Genomic DNA, 22,353 nt, shown 5'->3' on the forward strand with positions numbered 1-22,353 from the left:
CTGGTGGAATGAGCTCCCCGAGAACATCAGGGCCCTGCGGGACCTTTTACAGTTCTGTAGGGCCTGTAAAATGGAGCTCTTCCACCAGGCTTTCGATTAGAGGCTGCCACTGATGAGTCTGCCCTGGAACATCGTCTGGTCTGAAATTTTAGAACACCCTCGGGCCTGAGATTCCGCTGGATGCTACCCCTATCGTTGGATGGGATTTGGATTACCGCCATTTCTGTTGGGTTAATTGCAACTGGTGTTGTTTTAACTGGTATGGTATTTATTAATTGTTTTAACTTGGTTGTTTATGCCATTTTAATGTTGTTAGCCGCCTTGAGCCAGATATCTGGAAAGGCAGGATATAAATATAAACAATAAATAAATAAATAAATAAATAAATAAACCTTCCACCTTAGTTAGGGCCTTACCAGACTACTTTGACCAGGACTATTTAATTCTAAACTCTTCTCCACCATGCAGTATGAAAGAGGCAAACCAGGTAATTATAATACAGTGCCTCTATGTAAGTGCATACTGACTTCATTGCTTAGAAGCCTGCATTTCAAGTCAGCTAGAAGTACTCAATTTTGTGAAATTGGCAGGGTGAGTTGAATTTATTTGAGTTTATCTGGATGATAAAAAAAAAAGAAAGGAAAAAAAGAAATTTCTTTGCAATGGGTTATTTGCTTGAAGTCTTCTTTTATAGTTCTTCTGGAAGGTGGCCTGAAGAAAATAAATACTGAGACGATGAGAACCTGGGAATTCGTTGCCACTGACCACTGTAGAGAAGACCTTGGCTGTACAGGAAGAGGGCCTTGCTGAACTCTAATATATTGAACTGTATTTAAGGAGTCCTGTGTGGACCATATTGAATATGTCTGAATATATTAGCCACTGGCCACTTCAGAGAAGACTTTGGCTGTACAGGAAGAGAGTTTGGCTATATTCTAATGTATTTAAGCTCTTTAAGGAGTCCTATGTGGACCATATTGAATATGTATGAATATATTAGATGTTAGTTGCCACCTCCGGGTTGGGAAATTCCTGGAGATTTGAAGGGTGGAGCCTGGAGAGGGTGAGGTTTGAGGAGGGTGGGTCCTCAGACAGGTACAACGCCATAGACTCCACCCTCCAAACCAGCCGTTTCCTCCTGAGGGACCATTGCTGCCAATCTCCAGGTGAGGACTGGCTATCACTCAGAATTAAAACTGCTCTTCAGATGGCAGAGATCAGTTCCCCTGGAGAAAATGGTAAGCTCTGTGTCATTATACCCTATTGAGGTCACCACGGCAAATTGGGTACCCACCTAGAGCCTCTTTCTAGAGTCCATTGTATTTATTTCCACAATGAACCTTATTCCTTGTTAGTAATAATTCCTAAGTATGCTCATAGAATACCAGGTACAAATTATTAGAAGCTGAAGGGAAGAAGCAGTCATATCTGTTGAAATGCTGAGCCATGAATAGTTCTTGTCCACTCTTATTTTTCAACACAAATCCATTAACGTATCTGGAGTACTACATGTGCATTTTGTAATGTATTAGGACCATTAGTGCCTGAACTACTTTTTGTTAGAAATGTTATGTAGTAATAAGCCTGCACATAAACCAAATCTATAGCAGAGAAACAGCAAAAATCAATGATGCATCATGTGGGAAATTCACCATATATCCTGGACATGGAAAATGGTAATCTGACTAGAGATTTTCCATGTTCAATACAAAAAGGGCCACTGCTGGCCACAGAAGCAGAAATGCTACAACTTCTTATTTCCCAGTGACTGCACAACAGCATGAGGCCAGAGAAGAAGCTACTGTTAGCAGTAGAAAGTGAGCAAGGTGCAGAAAGAAAATTCCGGGTGGTGAGGCCCCGTGAAATATCAACTGAGGTATGGTCACATAGAATTTCATACAAACACAGACACAATGTGAAATGTATGAATGAAATCCTAATGAACAGCATTAAGAAGAGAAATAACATTATGTACCTGCATATTTGGACTGGGTAGCCAAGCTCCATATTGTCATTTGGAGCTGTTCCTTCTTGAAAATCGCTGACATTAAAATAGGATAGCGTATGGTTCACGAAGCCATGCATGGTGCCATTTTCACTGTACATATACAGGTACACGAGGCGTGGAATGAAGTCAGATGTGAATGAGATCACAAATGCCTAAGCCATAAGAGTAAAGAATGAGCGTAATATTCAGGCACTGCATGATAGAGTCAACTGTATTTTTCCCAGTAGTGCTCAGGTTAGTTTGGGCCATATTAATAGACTTCCAAAGCTGCTCCGTACACCGCAGAAGTTTTATGTTTAAACTCCAGAAGTACAACATATTGAGAAAGAGCAACTGAAATTATACCGTGTGCACACGTAAATACAGGCCTTTCGGGAAATCATGATTTTTGTAATCACAGTACTGAATTCATTTGCTGTCAGTAGAATTGCAACATTTGGTATGTTGCTCATTCTGTCATTCTGGGTCTGTGTCCATGTATAGTGTCCATGAACTAAAGCACTCAGGGAATTCAATGCAACCCCCCCCTCCCCAATATTGTGTTCCTCAGTGAAAATTCTGAACAACTTCTCACCTATTGTTTTCAAAGATTTTTATTTCTGGAAGAGGTTCCAAATATTGCAAATAAAGGCTTTCATAATTAAAATAAATCATATGAGTGGAAGAGGAACTGTGTTTGGGAAACCTCTGAAACAGACCTCCCCCCCACGAGTGACATTATTCACTCTGTTTTCCTCTGCTATAGGGATGAACAGTGCTTTTGTGAAATCAGCAACCATCATAACAATTATCACCTTCATTTCAGGCTCACTCGCATGCCTAACAACTAACATACATGACAGTAAGAAAAGGGACACAGGATACCATGCATTATAGGTCAGAAAGTAAAGGATCAAAAATGAATGTGAACAGAGAAGTGGACAACAAAAAACATTGCTTTTGTTCATAAACCTAGCTCAGGGATATTCTGGCACCTGAATCTGTTTAGCTTTAAAAAGACATTCTGAATTATTGACAACATAGTGATTTAAATCAGTGATGCCCAACCCTTTTGAATATACAACGACCCTTTTTTAATGTCAAAAAAATTAACAGACCCCCACATGATAAGTTGTACTATTAGTGCCTGAGAAAACACATTATGATTAAAAGCTGCTATGTGCAAAACCTTTATTCAGTCTACAGAATACATAGTTTTTCTTATTTATTATGCTGAGATTTAATGAGATGGCTGGTGCTGTTTGGCAGCTGTCAGAGATTGGAAGTCTGCATGAAGGGTAGGCAGTAAGAGTAAGAAAACTTGACATGTTTGTATAGTTATTGGTGTAGCTCTCTAGATTGACCCCCTTTGCTAACACAGTTAGATTTCTGGAATCCTAATCCTATTACATTGCTTACTGGGACGTCCTATCCTGTTGACTACATTAATGTATATTAATCCTCCTTGAGTCTCAGTGAGAAAACTGGACTATACATAACATAAATAAAATAGTTAGCAGTTGGTCTGTACTCATGGGAATTTCCTTGGATGCACTAGGAGCTTGCGGGGAAGGAGGGCTATAAGTTTGAATAAATAAATAAATTCAGTCCTTGATAGATAATTGGTGGATGCTTTTTGATTTTAACCCTGTTTTTCAGTGGTAAATTGAAAGTGCTCACAGGTATCAGAATCTAATACAAATATTGATAAAAATGTTCCTTGTGGAGAGAATTCTCAGTTGTGCTGGAGCCTGGCATGATCAAGGGATGCCCGACTGTACCCCTTCCCTCATGGCCTTAATGATGGCACTCAGGAACACCAGAAAAACAAAAAGAAAATCTTCAAAATTGAGGGAAAGGGGGACCTCATCTCCAGAATATGCTGCTAGATCTCTGGGTACATGTGCTGAGCTGCACATCTTTTCCACAGCTGATAATTTAGTGTTTGCTAATCTAGGTGGAAGAATAAATGAGAAATCCATGGCACTTTACTGAATAAGAAAATTTATTCCAGCACAAGCTTTTTGGGGCCACAGCTCCTTTCACATGAACTGTCTTGGGGGCAACCCCTCCTCCCCTACATTTACTGGGCTACCCTGCTGTGGCTGAAAGGGAAATGCCACATCTCCCAGTGAAGGTCCTGGCCCCAATGGATGCTCAATGCAATCTGGGCCTTCCTGGGCTGGCGGATATGGTGGAGGTGTCAGAGAATCCATTTGATAGGCCCACAAGGAAGCTGCTATACATGCACCCCCTTGCCCAGATTGCCCAGAGTTGTGGGCTTGGGTGTCATCAATATGCAGATGACACCCAGCTACATGTGATGCTGGGCAGCTGGTCGGACTCCACTCCAGATGACCTTCACCGGGTGTTACAGGCCGTGGCTGGTTGGCTCAGACTGAATCTGCTGAAACTAAACCCGGCAAAGACGGAGGTCCTGGGTCTGAGTCGGATCGGTTCGGGGTTGGGGCTCCCTCTCCCGACCTTCGATGGGGTGCCTTTGGTGCCGGCGTCGGAGGTTAGAAGTTTGGGTGTGCTCCTGGACTCCTCCTTAACGATGGAGGCCCAGGTAGCAGCCACTGCCAAGTCGGCTTTTTACCATCTTCGGCTGGCGCGGCAGCTGGTCGCTTTCCTCGACCGTGATGACCTGGCCACAGTGATCCATGCGACGGTCACCTCAAGGCTAGCGTACTGTAATGCTCTCTACATGAGGCTGCCTCTGTCGCAAATTTGGAAGCTGCAACTAGAGCAGAATGCTGCAGCCGGGCTGCTGATGGGTCTCCCTAGACGGGATCACATCCGGCCTGTGCTGAAAGCGCTGCACTGGCTGCCAATGGCGTACCGGATTCACTTCAGAGTGCTGGTTCTTACCTTTAAAGCCCTATATGGCCAGGGTCTGGCCTACCTAAGGGACCACCTTTCCCTGCATGTTCCAAGGGCACTACGGTCAGGGAGCCAAAACCTCCTGGACATCCCACGCCCCAGGACCATCAAAGTTGCTGTGACTAGGGCCAGGGCGTTCTCGGTGGCGGCTCCTACCTGGTGGAATGAGCTCCAAGAAGAGATCTGGGCCCTGCGGGACCTTGTGCAGGTCCACAGGGCCTGCAAAATGGAGCTCTTCCACCAGGCTTTCGAGTAGGAGCCACTGCCACCATTATTCCACCAACACGTTCCCCATCACCGCAGTCTACCACCGCTGGTGCGGGTATCATCGGTGGTGCAAGACGTCCCTGGCGGATGACAGGGTTGTGGGGACATATACTGCTGTTGTTCTGTTATAACATCTTCAGAACACCATCTTGGTTTTATGATTCGGAGTGAGTATTGGAGCACCAATATTTTTAATAACTGTATTATGTTGTGTTATTGTATTTTTATACTGTCCTTATTGTTTTAATCTGGCATTTATGCCCTTGTTAGCCGCCCTGAGCCTTTGGGGAGGGCGGGATAAAAATCTAAAGAGTAAATAAATAAACAAACAAAAATAAATAAAGGGCCACAGCTCATGCCTCCATTCAAGGCTCAGGTATTTCCAGCTGTTATCAGAGATGGGAGGGGTGAGCAATGTGAGCCAATATGCCGCACCCAAGTCTCTCACAAAAAGCAGTTCTCTTCATAAGTAGGCAAGCAGCCCTGACTGGGCTGGTGCTCACTTGGGGAGGTCTCTAGCTGAGGCTAGCTTGATGCCTCCTGCCTGGATCGGGGATCAGAGCAGGCACACCCAGTTGGGGAGATGTGGTCATGCTGTGGCAAGCTGGCTGGGGGATGAAGTGCGGGGCCCCACCGGCTGGAAGTGCTTAAAGGATCCCTTTAAGTGCTTCCAGCTGGTGGGGACTGGCCCCATGCACCCGGTCTCCAAGCGGCAATGCTTGGAGATCAGCTGCGGACCCCCGCCAGCTGGAAGCACTTAAAGGGTTCCTTTAAATGCTTCCAGCAGGCAGGGACTGGCTGGTGGGGGAAGCCCTACTCTCAAGCCCCGCTCCCAAGGGCAAACACCGTAGCCACCCCTTCCTTCTCTCTTGATAGATTTAAAGGGTACATGTGCTGGGTGCAGAGGGGAATTTTGCAGAGGGGAGGGAGAGGGGTGGCTGTGGGTGTTCAGGCTTGGGGGCAGGGCTTCCCCTGCCAGCCAGTCCCTGCCAGCTGCAACCACTTCAAGGGACCCTTTATTTCATTAAGTCCTGCAGGGCCCTGATGGAAGTTGGTGGCCACCCCCTCCCTCCCCTCTTGCAAGATTTAAAGGGCCCTCCACCTGATAGACGGGTCCCTTTAAATCTTGTAGGAGGTTAGGGAGGGGGTGGCTGCCAGCAATTTTTCTTAGGGGTGGGGCTTGGAGCAGGACACCCCCAATGTGACATCATCACATTGGGGACACCCCACCCCCTCTGGGAACGCCCCACAAAGTCCACCGCTGGGGACAAAATCGGACCTGGCAACCCTATATTAAAGTTGTGAGCAGGTGATTTGGCTACTGCATAAATTAGTTTGCTCTGGAGCTATCCTTCCTGAGCTGAGACAAAAATGTGTGAGCTGGAGGCTAAAAAAACTGTGAGCTAACTCACACTAACTCAGTTTAGAGGTAACAGTGGTGGTGATGTGTAGGAATGCTACTTATGGTTGGTTTATGCCGATGGTTACGTATTATTAGGCCTAGCTGACTTGATGTAGAGAGGGCAATAATTTTTTTAATGTCCTTTTGGGTGATTGCACATAGGGCTGCAAAAGTTGTGGTTATAGCGCTGAGGCAAAGACAAGTTATGAGGGCATTTTGGTTAGGTTGCAGAAGTGGATCCAGTCGGACTAGTAGGAAAATTCCTGCTACAACTATGGTGCTTGTGTGCAGTAGGGCTGAGACTGGGGTTGGTCCCTCTGTTGCAGCTGGCAGTCATGGGTCAGTTTTCAAAGTTTTTAAGGGTTGTGCATTCTACCTTGAACTCTGCAGGTTTTTTCCCATGAAAGCAAAAAGAAGATAGGGTGACTTAAAGTAACAAAACCAGCATTTGTCATAGTTAAAGGGACTACTGGGAGCAATACTGGAGAAAAGGAAACACAACATAAGGGACAAAAATGGAGGGGGGGGAAAGAGAAAGGAAACATTTGCCCTGAATTATACTGTTTGGAAGGATGACAGATAGCACTCTGCAATGAAGAAGCACAAAGACTGGATTGAGCGTTGGGCAGCTGCTGACACCTCCTGTAGCAGCTGCCTATTTTTTCCAAAGAAGATTTGCTTCATGAAAAACGTGGGGTTCCCTTGTATCTGTCTACATGTCTGTTCTCTAACACCTGAATAAGAAAATCATTACTGACATATAAACATTTATGAGTATCTTGACTTTTTAAAAATTGCAACAAATGCCATTTATATTTTGCCTTTAAGACTGGGTTGTTTATTCATTTTTTTGTCCTGCCTTTCTTCCAGCTTGCTCAGAGTGGGTTTTAGCTTCCCAACTACCCTGTGAAGAGAGTAGGCCTGAGAGCTAGTGACTTCCCAAAGCCCTCACAGAGAATATCCACATACAACTTATTTTCACTATAAAAGCTGTCTTCAATGAAATATTCAAAACAGAAAATGTGAAACAACGTGATCAATTTCATTTGCAAGAATTACTTACATTTATTATCACCGCAAGTTTTCCTACACCTCTGAGGATATTATACCATATTCCTAGGAGAAGACAAGAAATTAAAGATTTTTTTGAATTGTACAATAACTATTGATAACTATAACTAGATTGCATGTTACTGCTTATGCAGACCAGACCCCAATATTTTTATGAAAATGTGTATGCCCATTCTCATCTCAGAATTACCCAGATATTGGAATGAGTATCAGTATTCAAAACAAGGCTCAGAACCTCTCTTATCTATGTTTTCAGGTGCTATTTCAACACATAAGAGCTTGGTTTGTTAGTTGTCATGAACAGGGGTACATGTTTACGTTGCTTGGATGAAGCCTTAGAGACAGAGGCTTATGAAAGGACACACTCTGCGTTTCATAGTTGAGGAGACATTGGAACAGTTTCCCACATCTGAATGAGTTGAACAGTCAAGCTGGTGCATCGTCCCTACCGCTGGTGCATGGCCCCACAATCAATCCGTTAGATTAACAGTCAGTCTAGCTATGGATCCTTTAGTGGCTTTTCTATTGTGTTCAGCTCTTGCAGCACAGGTTTTGGTATCTTCTCTCTTCGATCTTTTTCTGACCCAATCTCCTCTCCTTCCTTTAAATACAAGCTGTGCAGAGGCTGCTCTATGTGGCAAGCTCTTTAAGTTTAGGTGCCTACCAAAAAGCCTAGCTGATTCTAACATGCCACCTAGACTTCCTTTCCCTGACTACGGTGAGATGATGCAGAATGGAGGACCCACAGTGCTAGCAGCCACACATGAATGGCTTGCCACATGCATTCATTAAGCCATTCATAAGTTTCTGCATAGTTTGGATTTAAAGATGCCACTGCCCAACCTCCTGTACATATTGAAGAAACCAGTTAATACAGAACATTAAGTGACTTGCAGTACAAGGAAGAACTTACTAAGGACATAACTCTGATGAACAATACAAAGACATCTGCACTGTAGTTTACCATTTTAATTAGGTATTTGATACACTTGAGCCACCGCAGCTCCATTCTTTAAGTTTAGGTGCATACCAAAAAGCCTAGCTGATTCTAACATGCCACCTAGACTTCCTTTCCCTGTCCATGGTGACATGATGAAGAATGGAGGACCCACAGTGCTAGCAGCCACACATGAATGGCTTGCCACATGCATTCATTAAGCCATTCATAAGTTTCTGCATAGTTTGGATTTAAAGATGCCACTGCCCAACCTCCTGTACATATTGAAGAAACCAGTTAATACAGAACATTAAGTGACTTGCAGTACAAGGAAGAACTTACTAAGGACATAACTCTGATGAACAATACAAAGACATCTGCACTGTAGTTTACCATTTTATTAAGTGTTTGATATTCTAAATCAGCTATGTTTTTTAACATTCCCAGGTTATAGCACTGTTTTGAATAAGTTCAAAATAAATCGAGGTAAGTTTTTTTTTAAAAAAATCACAGCAGCTACATTATATCCTACTTTCCCCCTATGTAGTATAACATATTTTTCCTCTCACTGAGGACATCCTTCTGCAAGTAATGATGTTTATCATTTAGGGTGCTATTAGTACTTACCTATATCTTTGGCTCTAACTGCAACTGGCCTCCTAAGCTCGGTAACAAACTTCTTTGCATCGAGACGTATTTCAATGATGTTGTTCAGCAGTGCAAACAAGGGTGCCAGTGGGAAGGATGCAACAAACAGGGTTACAAATCCAAACTGGATGACTGAAAATAAAAACCAATGTTGTACATTACACTTTTAAAATATATTTCTGTATGGGACCCGTACAAAAAAATACTCCCCCCAAAGTGCTGAATATCTTCCAAAACTTAGTTTATTAGTTATGCTCTGCCAGGACCTCATATAATAGGAACTCTGAGGTAGGCAAAAAGTATTTCCTTTCAGTGTCAAATGATTAATATCAAATCTTCTATCCACTCTTTTGTTATCTTCTTTGTCTGTAAGCTCCTCAAGGCATGGACCTATCTTCTTGACATGATGATGATGTGATATAAATAATAATAACAATGAACTTGCACAGATAAAGAACTTCAAAGCTATTGTCTTGGCAAATGCACTCTGGAATTGCAAAATGTCCCAAGCTAATCGGTACAGAAGGGGAGATTTCCTGAATCAGGGGTTAAACTTTGCATCTCCCTCTGTCCAAATAAGAGATTTCCTGAATAAGAGATTTCCTGAATCAGGGGTTAAACTTTGCATCTCCCTCTGTCCAAATAATATTTCCATCATGGCTTGCTTGGATGCCTTCCAGAACCGTCTGGTTACCACTAGATACAGGGTGCTGGACTAGATAGATCCTTCTTCTGATCCAGCATAGGCCAATCCGATGTTCATCCATTCCATATGGATTACTGCATGCAGAAAAGCCCCATGGCCATGACAGCTGTATTGGAAGGTGGGGTATATGCATTTCTTGGGCAACCCTACTTTTGGCAGCTCAGTACTGTTTTGAAGTTCACCGCACCATCATTTTCTGCTATGATAAGGAACATACACACAAGAGGATTGTTCTGTAGGTCAACCATCTTTGTTAGGCAAGTCAGTATGAGGCATATGCAAAGCTGCTGTTTATTCCACAGTTTACCCAGCTGTCCAATGAAATGTGATATCCAGGAGAAAACAACACATAGTTTAAGATAAACCATATCTACCAGTCAAGGGGAAACAGGACACTTTCCTTTTGAATACACTTTTATAATATGAACAAGAGCAGCTAACAGATTAAAGAACTGTAGTTGATTAATAGTTTATCTTTTAAACAATTCATTAATCAGATTAATTACCATCTGCCTTTAATTCTATCTGCTTATTAATAAAATTAATTTAAATAATTTTTCATATTAGTCCAACTTCAATAAAGGTGCCTTTCTGAGATTAGAAGGAGGAAGTCTGAGGTAACCTATACTTATCACCCCCCTAGTTTTAGAAGGCATGCATCATAACCAAAGCAACATGAGAAATAAAAAAGTATGGCCTCAGCTCTTAGCTCCATTGGTCCATATTTCCATCACCAATTAGAACTGGGCCTCCACCAATTTATCAGCGATTAAGCCAATTGATACTTGAAGTCTTAATTAAGCATTTGAAATCTCACTCACTCATTTCCATATATTCTGGAGTCAGGCCTGCAAAAGGCTCCAGGTTATAGTCTACTTCATAGCGTTGTTTCTTTTTCAAATGTTCCTCATGGTCTACAGGCCGTCGTCGTTTCAGTTTCAAGTATCTCATCAATTTTTTCATTTTTCTGAGAAAAAACAAAAATGTTAGCTCTTTCACTGATTCCATAACAACATTTGATGGCTTGAAAAGATCTACTTACATTATGTTATACAAAGATTTGTAAGCGATAACACAGTAAAGACAAAAACACATTGGACTATGTATGCAAGAACTCAGCAAAGCTTGTTATATTGGAATAGTGGGTTGAGATGAGAACTAAAGAAGACTTCAAAAACTCTCCCATATGCCCACCAGTTTCTCTGTATTATGTCTTTCGGTGGGCTTCACCTGAAGTTTCTTCAGAGATTGTTTGGGAGGTATAGTGAAGATTAGAAGAGGAAACTTCAAAAACTTGTGGGACTTGTGAATGTAGCAGATCTGTAGAACCTGGCTTAAATACCTGCCAGATCTCTCTTTTTATATATGATTTTTCTTTGGTGTTCACAATGAATAAATATTTTACATATCTATCAGAGAAAAGGCATGCAATTTTAGAGTATATATAACATAGGGTTATTCAGATCTTTATTTGTATATAACAAAAGTAAATTACATTTTTACCATTGTACATTTTGTACAGTTTTGTAAAATACGTTGTATATTTTGCAGATATTATTGATTTATTCTGATTCCTTGGTTACTTACGGGATGCCAATCTCAAACAAATTATTCTGAATCAGCTGTTTGCCCAGCATAATAATGCTGAGTTGTATGCACAATTCCATTAAGCAACCACCAGGAGCACACTAAAAGGAAGAAAAAGTAGACATCAGACCAGCAATTCTTCCAGGTAACTTTCTTGAATTTTCACAGTTGTTTTCTTAATGAGGAACAGACATGCAACTCCCCCCTGCCCCTGCATGATTACCTCTTCCATTCTGAAAGAATGAAAAATGTAGACGTAGTCCCCTGGGCGTCCAACAAATCTAGGATAATTTGAAAACAACAATTAGAGTCACATCTTGCCTTTCTGTAGATGAAAGGTAGGGCAGGCTTTCATAGTGCTCAGGCAACATTTCCCATTATTCTAAATCTACATGGATGCCTATTTTTCCAGTCAATTAATAATTTTCCAATACAGCAGAAAGAACAGAAAGCAGAGCTGGATTTTTTTAAAAAAAATATCCATTATCAGTTATATTATTTAAAGAAGTAACTCCAATTTGAGTGGGCTATAGGAACATTAAATATTATGGATACAATGAACTTTGTGTGCATAACTCAGAGATTCTGAAAGGAGCTGTGTTGGTGGTGCCATCCAGGGCTCTTGGATTTTAAGAAAGCATGCATGCAGTGAAGGAGAATGAGATACTAAGGAATGAGATATCCAAAGCTCCTCACACTGTAAGGTTTGGAATCCACCTCAACAGGTCAAGGGTATAAATTTGCTTTATTTGAACTGTGACACTCAAAGCCTCAGCTAGGCACCCATTTTGGAATCAGGCCTCAACTAATGACACCCTCCTCTGGAGCTAGGGCTGCCAAGTCCCCCCGGGGGGCGGGGAAACCACCGCCTGAGAGGCCCGTTACCCACCGCCACTGGATCGGGCCTTGGGGGGAACCCCACCCTGGCGTGCACGACACCAGGAAGTGACGTTATGACCCTGGGCACGCTGGAGGTGTGGCCACGACCATCCGAGGGGGAAACTCTATGTTTCCCCCTTGGATGGTCATGGCCCCGCCCCAGCGTGCCTGGCGTCATAACGTCACTTCCTGGTGACGTACGTGTGGCGCGTGCGCACGCATAGGACGCTGGACGGGAGTCCCCCGCTCCCAACGATTTTCGACTTGGCAACCCTATCTGGAGTTTGCCTAGTTTGTCTGCTCAACAAAAAGTTCTGCTGTTCAGCCATTATGTGGCAACTAACAGGAGCAAATATTACACTCTTGGCACTTTCAAGGACAGCCTATAGATCGTCTTTCCAAACATTCCTAAGTGATTGCTTCCAAGAATATAAATCAGTTGGTGGTAATATAATTAGGGGATGCCAGCCTCCAGGTAGGACCTGTGGTCCCCTGGAATTATTTACAGGTCATCTCCAGACCTGTAAACCCCCTGGAGAAAATGGATGCATCGGGGGGTGAACTCTATGGAATTGTACCCGACTGGGGTCCCTACTCTATGGCATTGTACCCCAGTAAGGTTGCTGTCCTCCCCAGGCTCCATCCCCAAATCTCCAGTAGTTTCCCAACCTGGATCCGACAACTCTACCCCAATCCCCAATGGTGATCAGAGGGGACTTGTCAACCCTAAATATAATCCATAAATAGATGTCCAAAGAGGTACTGTATATGCAGCCACAGCACTTCCAGATTTTTCAACTTGTGAAAAGTCTTATGGAAAAATACTAATGGACTGAAAATAAGGAAGCGAGTACTCATAGTAATGTGATGGATGTTGCAATCAGCACAAACATACACTGAGATAATCCATGAAAGAGTGCTTTGTTTCTGTACCTAGGTGCCTCCCTTTTGCAAGGCACACACAGACAGGCATATAGTACACTATTATATGGCAGTTTTTTTACACTGTGCAGGAAAGGTACTCCTAGCTCAAGCATAGCTAATACAATATTTTTTGCATCGTCTGCTAACACTATGGCCTAAGTAGCAGTTGTCCTTCAATAATTACTTTGCATAAACAAGGAGTAAGAGTAAGCATGGATTTAATTAGGGTGTAAAACTTACCTCCCCTTGAAGAAAGCAACATAGAAAATGGGAGTGTAGGCATTAACAAATTTCAGAAGGAAGGCCTTGAAAATCAAACGTTCTTCAAAACTCTTGTCAGTTTTTGGAACCTCTGGTATAAATGAGAGCAATGTAAGTGACGCTTGAAAGGAATACATTCTAATGCTACATTTTACAGCCTTTGTTATATCAGCTTTGGAAGACTTCTCCTAAGAAGTGTTTAGATGTTGCTTTTAAAGAAAAGAATATGTATTTACAAGATGAAAAAGGAAACAAATACAAAACAACTAAAGACAGGAAACTGAAAAATCACAATATACAATATATACACACTTGTTTCTTGGTTAATCCCTTTTCATTTCCTTATATTCATTCTGTTTAAAATGTATATTGATTCCATTTAAATCAATTAACAGCACCTCAGCCAACAATCGTGAACCAGCCCTCATGTGTCATCTGCATACCAACTTCTATGGTAATCTCTATGGGAGTGGTTCATGTGTATTTAGTCATAAAACTACAAGAGTTTTAAATAAGATGAAGCTGGTTAGAAAAATTAAGGGCTTATAAATCTATACAGCTCCTGGATTTGGAAAGTCCCATGGGAAGCTGCCCTCTGCTGCCCTCAAAATCTATACAGCTCCTGGATTTGGAAAGCCCCATGGGAAGCTGCCTTACCACCTTGTGGGCCCATGCCCCATCCCTGGGCTAACAGCAGCGGCTATTCGGTCACCCACCCCATCATTCTGAATGGTGGACACAACTTCTAGCTACCACCACTGTTTGCATACATGGGTGCCAATCTGAACAGCACTGGCTGCTGGTTTCTATTTTGCCAGAACCCAGAGAATATGTGCAGCGGTGCACCAGTTGCTTCTTGCCACGATTCATGTGCATGGTCACCAGGTTGGCTGGCCATGCTCTCTTGGGAGAAGAAGAGGAACAAGAAAAGGAAGTACCAGTCCGTTCAGAAGGTCCGGTATCACAAATGCTAATGCTGCTGCCTTCCAGCAAAACAGTAACACTGCAAGAACTACTGGTGCATAGCAGCAAGCCAGTGTTGAACTCTTCCAAGCCCACAGCAACTGCCTAATGATGCTGCTCTCTAATGCTGACTCCAAAGTGTATTGATGCTAGTCTCAGTGCTAGAACAACAACACCTATCAGTTCTACTGCATCCACTGCTGTCTCCCGTCATTGCCATTTTTCAGGGACATTATATGGGACACACTGCATGAGCAATTTGGATCTAGATAGTCTTGTCATCATATATACCAAAGTAATTTCTAACAAGGAGGTACTAGGCAGAAATTTCTCTCACAGAGTGCAAAGTTGGCTTACTCTGCTCTGCATGCCTTGGATAGAATGTCATTTTTCACTGCAAAATCTGGACGCTACTTTGCAGTGTTATGGTAGTTTATATTGTGTTAGCTGAAGGTTATCTTTATGAATGGGCTGTAAATCGAATGAGAGAAGAATCTCAACAGCAGGGTGGACCTATTACTGATCTCAACATGCTTGCTTGAGTAATCTATGTCTGTTTCAATAAACATATTTCTTTCTCTGCAGAGTTGCCATGACTCTTGCTTTTTAGGTGCTGTACAGAATACATTCTAGATTACAAGAACTGATCTTTTGAATGCACTCCTTTTGATAGGGTAGGTGTGGACAGAAAAACTCCAATTCCCAAAGAAAACCTACAATGACGCAGCTATGGCAGCATGCACTGCAATGGGTATGCAACATGCATCTGAACATTAATCTGACATGCACTGCAATGGGTATGCAACATGCACAAACAGACCACAAACAAAGGATTTTGGACAAAATTCTTTTGCTCTGGGTGATATTGAAGTTTCAGTAAGAGCTGTATACATCTGTTCTCATTCCTCCCCCAAAAAGTAAACAAAATGACTAGAAATAAAAATTTATGCTATGTTAGCTGAAGCTGATCTTTAGGACTTGGGCTGTAAATCAATTGAGGGAAGCATCTCCACAGCTGGAGATGAACTTTTAAAAATGTTTTGTACTCCAAAATAAGTGAGGAGGGAACTGATTTATCTCCAGTTTCCCTATTTATAACCAGTGTTGGGACTAAACTACACATTATACTGGGGATTCACTCATAACTGGATCTTCTGACATGAGCTTCATTATTAAAAAGCAACTTTGGGGGCCTCCTGGACTGGAGATGCCATGCTGGATGTCTGTGCATGTGCATGGAAAACAGAAAGATACAAGATGGGTGAATGTTGATGTACACATTGGAAGATCCGATCACAAATACTCCATGTGACATGTACTTTGGCTCATAGTGGTTGAAATGTGTTCAAGAGATAATGCCAAGTATTGCCCAGAGGTTTTCGCCTGTGTAGTTTTGTTTGGCATGAAACTCTTTGGATAGGTCATTTATTGAAACTACAGTTTTAAATCACAGTTTATACCTACCAATCTGGGTCAGCCATCTGGCTATGCAGCCATATACTTCATCCAAGATTATTATCACGACTAGATTAATAATCACTGCAGTTGCAGTCACAGTTACTCTAATATTAGACCGGCCAGCTGGAGATGAACTGATGGCTAAAGCTGCTGCAGTGGAGATTCGGTATATGATGACCCCAAAAACAATTGCGAATGTCAACCCAATCTGGAAATTAAAAACAGTATATTATATGCTGTAAAAACCTCTAGATATCACTATTTTTAAAGGTAGTTACATCTGCATTATAAGGAAGTCCAGATCATGAAACTGTGCTAGTGAATATTTCAGTCCTTGCATATGACCTGCTTCATATAATACGTTTTGCTCTGTGTGGGAGGTTCTTATGTGGCTGTTACGATCTGCCCAATTAAGAGAAGAGCTGTGCTGGCAGCATTTTGTGCTTGCTGTGGTTTGTTTTACACAGGGCTATTTTTGGGCAGGAATCACAGGAACAGAGTTCCGGCTGGCTCCCAAGTTGGCCACGCCCAGCAAGAACTCATTAGCATAATAGGCCACACCCAACAGCAGAAACTCATTCGGATTGGCTACATTAGGGGTGTGTGGCCTAACATGCAAAGGAGTTCCTGCTATAAAAAAGCCCTGGGTTTTGACAACAAACAAGGTAAACAGAATAAGAAGCAAAAGGTGGGTGTGGCTGGATGAGCACACTTCTCGTAACATGGGGGTGTGGCCTAATATGCCATGAGCTGTGCTGTCAGGGCTGTGGCCTAATAGGCGAATGAGTTTCTGCTGTTGGGTGTGGTCTATTATGCTAATGAGTTCCTGCTGGGCTTTTTCTACAAAAAAAGCCCTGGTTTTACATAATATTTCCAACTGTGCTGTTGTAATTGATTTTTATTGGTTGCTATTGGATTTTTTTATACATTGAACATAAGAACATAAGATAAGCCAATGTTGGATCAGGTCAATGGCCCATCCAGTCCAACACTCTGTCACACAGTGGCCAAAAATACCAGGTGCCATCAGGAGGTCCAGCAGTGGGGCCAGGACACTAGAAGCCCTCCCACTGTTGCCCCCCCCCAGCACTGTGGAGGCCAAGAGAGCCAAAAGGTGGAGTCATATAAAATAATCAATCAATAAGAATCAGGTTGCTTTCAATGCATTAACTGGAAAAAAGTTCTAATTCCTGGGCCAACTAAAGTATACACAAAAGCCAGACTTTAAAAGCTCAGGCTCCTTCTCTAACATCTTAGGGAAGCTTTCTTTACCCTTTCAGAAACCTGGCATTGCAAAGAATTAGAAATATTTACAAAGTTATACTTACCATGAAAATAATGCTCACAAAATTTGTAAAGTATGCTGGAAAACGATCTTTCCATGTCAGTTTTTCTTTTTCAGTCTAAAACATGGAAGAAAACACAACCACCTGTTATTTAATACAGCCATACACTGCAGCTGAACAATTGTGCTTGGCATTCAAGCTCTGATGTGTGGGAAAGCAATCAAACACATAACTTTATTGAAGTGCAGAGACAAAGTAATAGAAGTAACATTTTTTAAAAAAAGGTAATTGGGACAGGGTGAGGTCAATTCAGTGACTTCAGTGGACCTACAACTTTATAAAGAGGGTAATAGCTCTCTATATTTGTTTCCAAGTGGAAATAATTTGAGTATTCATCTTAGCCAAGCAGTTTTTTTAAAAGACAGGTATCCAGAGGGACTGTAAACATATAAAAATGTTACAGTTCTTTTCCCTTGGAACTATTTACATTTGTTCCCCAGACTTGTATTAGGTATTTGTAATGAAATACTGTTAGGATAGTTCCTGCTAGTCTCATTCTAGAAAGATCACACTTACTGTAAAGCATTCTATACCTAAAGGCCAACTGCAACTGCATGTTATAATTGCATGGCTGTCAGCTTGCTACTGACCCATGTCTCCCAGTAGTTAGAACAGATCCATCATATCACTGTGACCCATGATGTCACATTTCCTCACCCCTGCTCCACTTCACTGGCTGCCTTTTCCTAGAGACAGGAAACTCTGAACCCAATGACATCATTCATCTGCTTTAAGCAAATAGTATGCTGGGAAGATCTGTGGATGAGCAGCAGCCAAATGTTTGAAGTAACATAATTTGGCCACCGAGCTCAATTATTCAAGGTTACCAGTGCACATCTGAATATATTGGTTTGTACATGCTTTGTGGCCACTCACAAGAATGGATGAATGTCATTGAGAGTAAATAAATTGTTTCAAAATCCTAGTGTGCCAACTGTGCCCCTTGCATTGCTCTCTCTCCTTCTTTCCAAGACAAGGGGACAGCAATTGCTTTCCTGGACGTAGTAAAAGTCACAAAACTGGTAGTCTGGCTAGTATGAGGACTTGCATATGGCTCTGCATTTGTTAATGCCAGCAAGGAAGAAAACATGGACAAGTGATGAGGAATCTCAAACACACTTTAGCGCAGTGCCTCCATATCTCTTTCCAGATCTGCCTATATTTCCTGCAGTTGCCAAGAGATGCTGTTTGCTTCTTTCAATGCTTCACTGCTTAAGCAAAAAGACAGAATGCAACTGCTTGCCTCCCATTCTGGTTCCCTTCTATCTTCTTGCCTTATCTGCTGTAGTAGGCAGGTCTCCAGTGTTCCCCTACAGCAGGCCAAGAAGAAGGGTGACAAAAGGAATGGTGGATAAACAGAACAGGAAATGCAACATTTGCATCCTCTCCTGATTTCCTGGGAACTCTTAAAGAGACTGACTACATCTCTGGGTTGAGACACAGAATTGGATCTTGCAGATATGGTCTATTAACAGCAGTGCTTTCCTCCTGTGCAAAGAGCTTCAGTTAGGTGCAACAGGCTCTTGCATTGGCAGAAAGGTCATTGCACGGTGCACCAGAGGAAAGCAGTGCTGTTAGAGGAAGGGATCTGCTGAATCCAACTTCCTGAATTATTTGAATAATTTGAGTTGTCCATGTTGCTTAGTTTCTTAATTCATTGAGCAATGGCAATTTTATTTCTATATACTGTCACTGAGATAAAAAACAAGACATGATAGTGTCCTATATAATTACAGGAGCCCAATATAAGAACATCAGACACTCAATGGTACATGCACATCACATGCATGTTGTCTGAAAAAAACAACAGCAGGCAATTCTTTCAAGCACATGGCACGTGCACCATTGCAAAAGTGCCACACCAGTCAATAACCATGCAGTGCCATTCCAAACAGTCTCAGTAAGGGTGCTAACAAAAGGGGCTGGGTGGGGGGGAGGGAGGGGAAAAGAAGTATATGTGAATATTAGACAATCAAGACACAAAGTTTAGAAAAGAAATCAATGTTGGTTTCTATAGTCACTCGTAGTTTCTGCATATTTGAATGAAATGTACCAATTTCACCCCAGCCATGACTTTCTTAACTCTTTGTCGCCATTTGTTTGCTGCCTCTTCCGGCAATTGCTGGCCCTTCTGATGGCATTCAAAGAAAACAAAAAGGATCATGCAATATGGTTGTTACAATGGACTGACTTGTTTTGGCAAATAAATCAATACCTTCTGCAGAAAATGGATATTTTCCAGCTTAAAATAAATGAACAGAAGCTGTCTATTACATGTTATGGGCATATGCAATTTATGAAGTTAATTAATGCAGGGAGAAAATACAAAATAAAGCCACAAGAAGACCACCACTATTTTGGTCAAAATAATTCTGCAGCACATTGCATAAAAAGTTAAGATTTTGACTTTGATAACTTTGGCAATGCACAAAGAAGTCTGATCTCCCATATAATGGAGGGGTAGATGCAGCAGAATTCCCTAAGATCTGTTGTAAGGCTGGTGTTCTTTAATTAATTTAAGCTGAGTGGCCCACCTGTGGATACTTAAATCCAGAGACTGAGGCTGTGGACAGACAAAGTGGATCTTTCTATAAACCTGAGAAAAGTGCCAGGATTGCAGAAAAATCTGAAATCTATAAATAAAAATTGGGGAGTTAACCTCTCCAATGATAGAAGGAGCACCTGTAGCTCTAAGAAACAAATGCCCCCGTGGCTGTTGCTAGGCAACCACTATTGCTGGAATTCAAGCTTTGGTTTCTGACAGTAAAAGGCAGGGGGAGAGAACAAGGCTCTTTCCAGGGCTGTTTTAGGCTTTGAGGGATGATTCATTGGGCTAGTACCAGCAGCCACAAGACAGAACAGCATCTTAGGCATCAACCCAACAGGACAGGGTTCTTGCCTTCATGCCTTGTTTGTGGGCTTCCTCAAAGTATTGTGCTGGTCATTGGTGGAAACACAATAGTGGACTACACAGACATTGGTTTGAACCTGCAGGACTCTTATATTTTGTGGCATAAACAAAAGCTCTGTGTTAGTCATTAGAAATAACTATGAGCAATGGAAGGCTAAAAATTAGTAGCTTACAATGCCAACCTTATGTTTATTTGAAAGTGAATTCCTTTGACTGCTGTGCCAATCTACATAATATTCTGCTTTGTCAAATGATACAGAATTGAATGAGGCATACAATGACAAAAATGGTGCTTAGCAAGAATTGTTCATATCTTATCTAGCATGAGAAGAGTCACACTAGATGAAAGGGAACTTTTCTGCTCCCCCACCCTTTGTTTTGTCTCCCAAAACTGTGTACACCGAACTGGGCAGAGGGCAAACTGGAGGCCTGCAATGTGGGGAGACATAGTTACTGAAAATCTCCCTCCCCCTCTTTGATGAGAGGAAGAACCTCCTGCAAGTACAAAAACAGGATAAGATCCAAGACATAAAGTTTTATCAGATTTTCACAAATATGTGATTTTTAAAATCAACTAGTGGGAACCCGCAAGGACTTGCAGGAGGCACTTCACTCTCCCACTATTTCTTTTCCTTTTCCTGAAAGCCCTCACAGCTTCTCCCCTTTTTTCTGCTTCTAGGGTTGCCAACCTCTGGGTGAGGGCTGGAGATTTCTTGGAATGACAACAGATCTCCCTACTATAGAGATCAGTCCCCTATAGGGTTGCCAGCTCCAGGTTCGGCAATTCCTGGAGATCTGGGATGGAGCCTTGGGAAGGCGAGTTTTGGTGAGGGAAGCAATCTCAGTTGGGTATAATGCCATAGAGTTCACCCTCCAAAGCAGCCATGTTTTCCAGGGGAGCTGATCTCTATCATCTGGACAGCAGTTGTAATTCCACGAGAACTCCAGCCTCCACCTAGAGGCTAGCAACTCTAGTTCCCCTGGAGAAAATGGCTGCATTGGAGGGTGAAGTCTATGGCATTACACCTTACCTTCCTGAGGCTCCACCCCTCAAATCTCCAGGAATTACCCAACCTTGAGCTGGCAACCCTATCTCCTTCCTACCCAACAGTCCCCCAACCCTATCTACTTCCCACCTTTATCTGCCCCTGTCTTCAGCTTTCTGTCACCTCCCTCCATGAAGCTTCTACCTAGGAAAACTGGACCAGTTGTGTGGTGCCAGCCATTGGGCAAGCCTGCTTGCATGGGAGGGAAGCCTCAAGGACTTGTGGGGTGGCACCTCATTTCCCTCTTCCCCATACTATTTCCTCATTCTCTCCTCTTGGCAATCCCCATATCCTCTCCCTGCCTCATTCTCTCTCAGCCATTCTCAGCCTCTCAGCTATTCACCAACCTACCTTTTATCTGCCTCCCATCTACAGCTCTATTTATTCTTTATTTACTTCATTTATATGCTGCCTTTCTTCACAGTGGGGACCAAAGCAGCTTGCATTATTCTCCACACCTCCTTCTTAACCTCACAACAACCCTGTGAGGTAGATTAAGCTGAAAGTCCATAATCACCCAGTCAGCTTCCACAGCAGGATGGGGATTTGAACCTGGGTCTCACTGATGCTCTAACTGCTACACCACGCTGGCTTTCATAGGGTGGTTGCTGCTGAACAGCAGAAAGCAGGCAGGCCTAGTTCAGTCATGCCAGTGGGTGATATCAAGTCACCCAGAGGCTGCTTCCAGGCCTAGGGCTGCCAACTACCAGGTCGAACCTGGTAATAGAAGAAGAGGAGGAGGAGGAGGAGGAGGAGGAGGAGGAAATTGGATTTATACCTCGCCCTTCACTACCCAAAGGAGTCTCAGAGCAGCTTACAAACTCCTTTCCCTTCCCCTCCCCACAACAGACACCCTGTGAGGTAGGTGGGGCTGAGAGAGCTCTGACAGAAACTGCTCTTTTTCAAGGACAGCTCTTATCAGAACTATGGCTTGCCCAAGGTCATCTAAGAGATCCAAGCCCCGTTCAGCTTTGCCAGTGGCTCCCGCGGGCTTGGGAGGGGGGGAGAAGGCTGAACAGGGCTTGGAGATCCAAGCCCCGATCAGCCTTGCCAGCGGCTCCCGCGGGCTTGGGGGGG

At 42.7% G+C, this 22,353-nt stretch overlaps 1 protein-coding gene across 1 annotated transcript in view; it reads right to left on the minus strand.

Annotated features, from left to right (window-relative positions):
- ANO1 (anoctamin 1, calcium activated chloride channel) overlaps positions 1–22,353 on the minus strand; it is a gene marked incomplete at its 5' end in the record, with an annotated part of 133,859 nt that overhangs the window by 11,624 nt on the left and 99,882 nt on the right. Inside the window, 9 exons of the mRNA XM_015410856.1 lie at positions 1,976–2,160; positions 7,603–7,655; positions 9,175–9,327; positions 10,723–10,868; positions 11,489–11,589; positions 11,712–11,769; positions 13,532–13,643; positions 15,980–16,181; positions 17,302–17,376. Of these exons, the coding sequence (XP_015266342.1) occupies positions 1,976–2,160; positions 7,603–7,655; positions 9,175–9,327; positions 10,723–10,868; positions 11,489–11,589; positions 11,712–11,769; positions 13,532–13,643; positions 15,980–16,181; positions 17,302–17,376 (1,085 nt within the window). The remainder of the gene's footprint in view (positions 1–1,975; positions 2,161–7,602; positions 7,656–9,174; positions 9,328–10,722; positions 10,869–11,488; positions 11,590–11,711; positions 11,770–13,531; positions 13,644–15,979; positions 16,182–17,301; positions 17,377–22,353) is intronic.

This window comes from Gekko japonicus, unplaced genomic scaffold (assembly GCF_001447785.1).
Source record: "Gekko japonicus isolate JY-2015 unplaced genomic scaffold, Gekko_japonicus_V1.1 scaffold65, whole genome shotgun sequence".
Lineage (NCBI taxonomy): Eukaryota > Metazoa > Chordata > Lepidosauria > Squamata > Gekkonidae > Gekko > Gekko japonicus.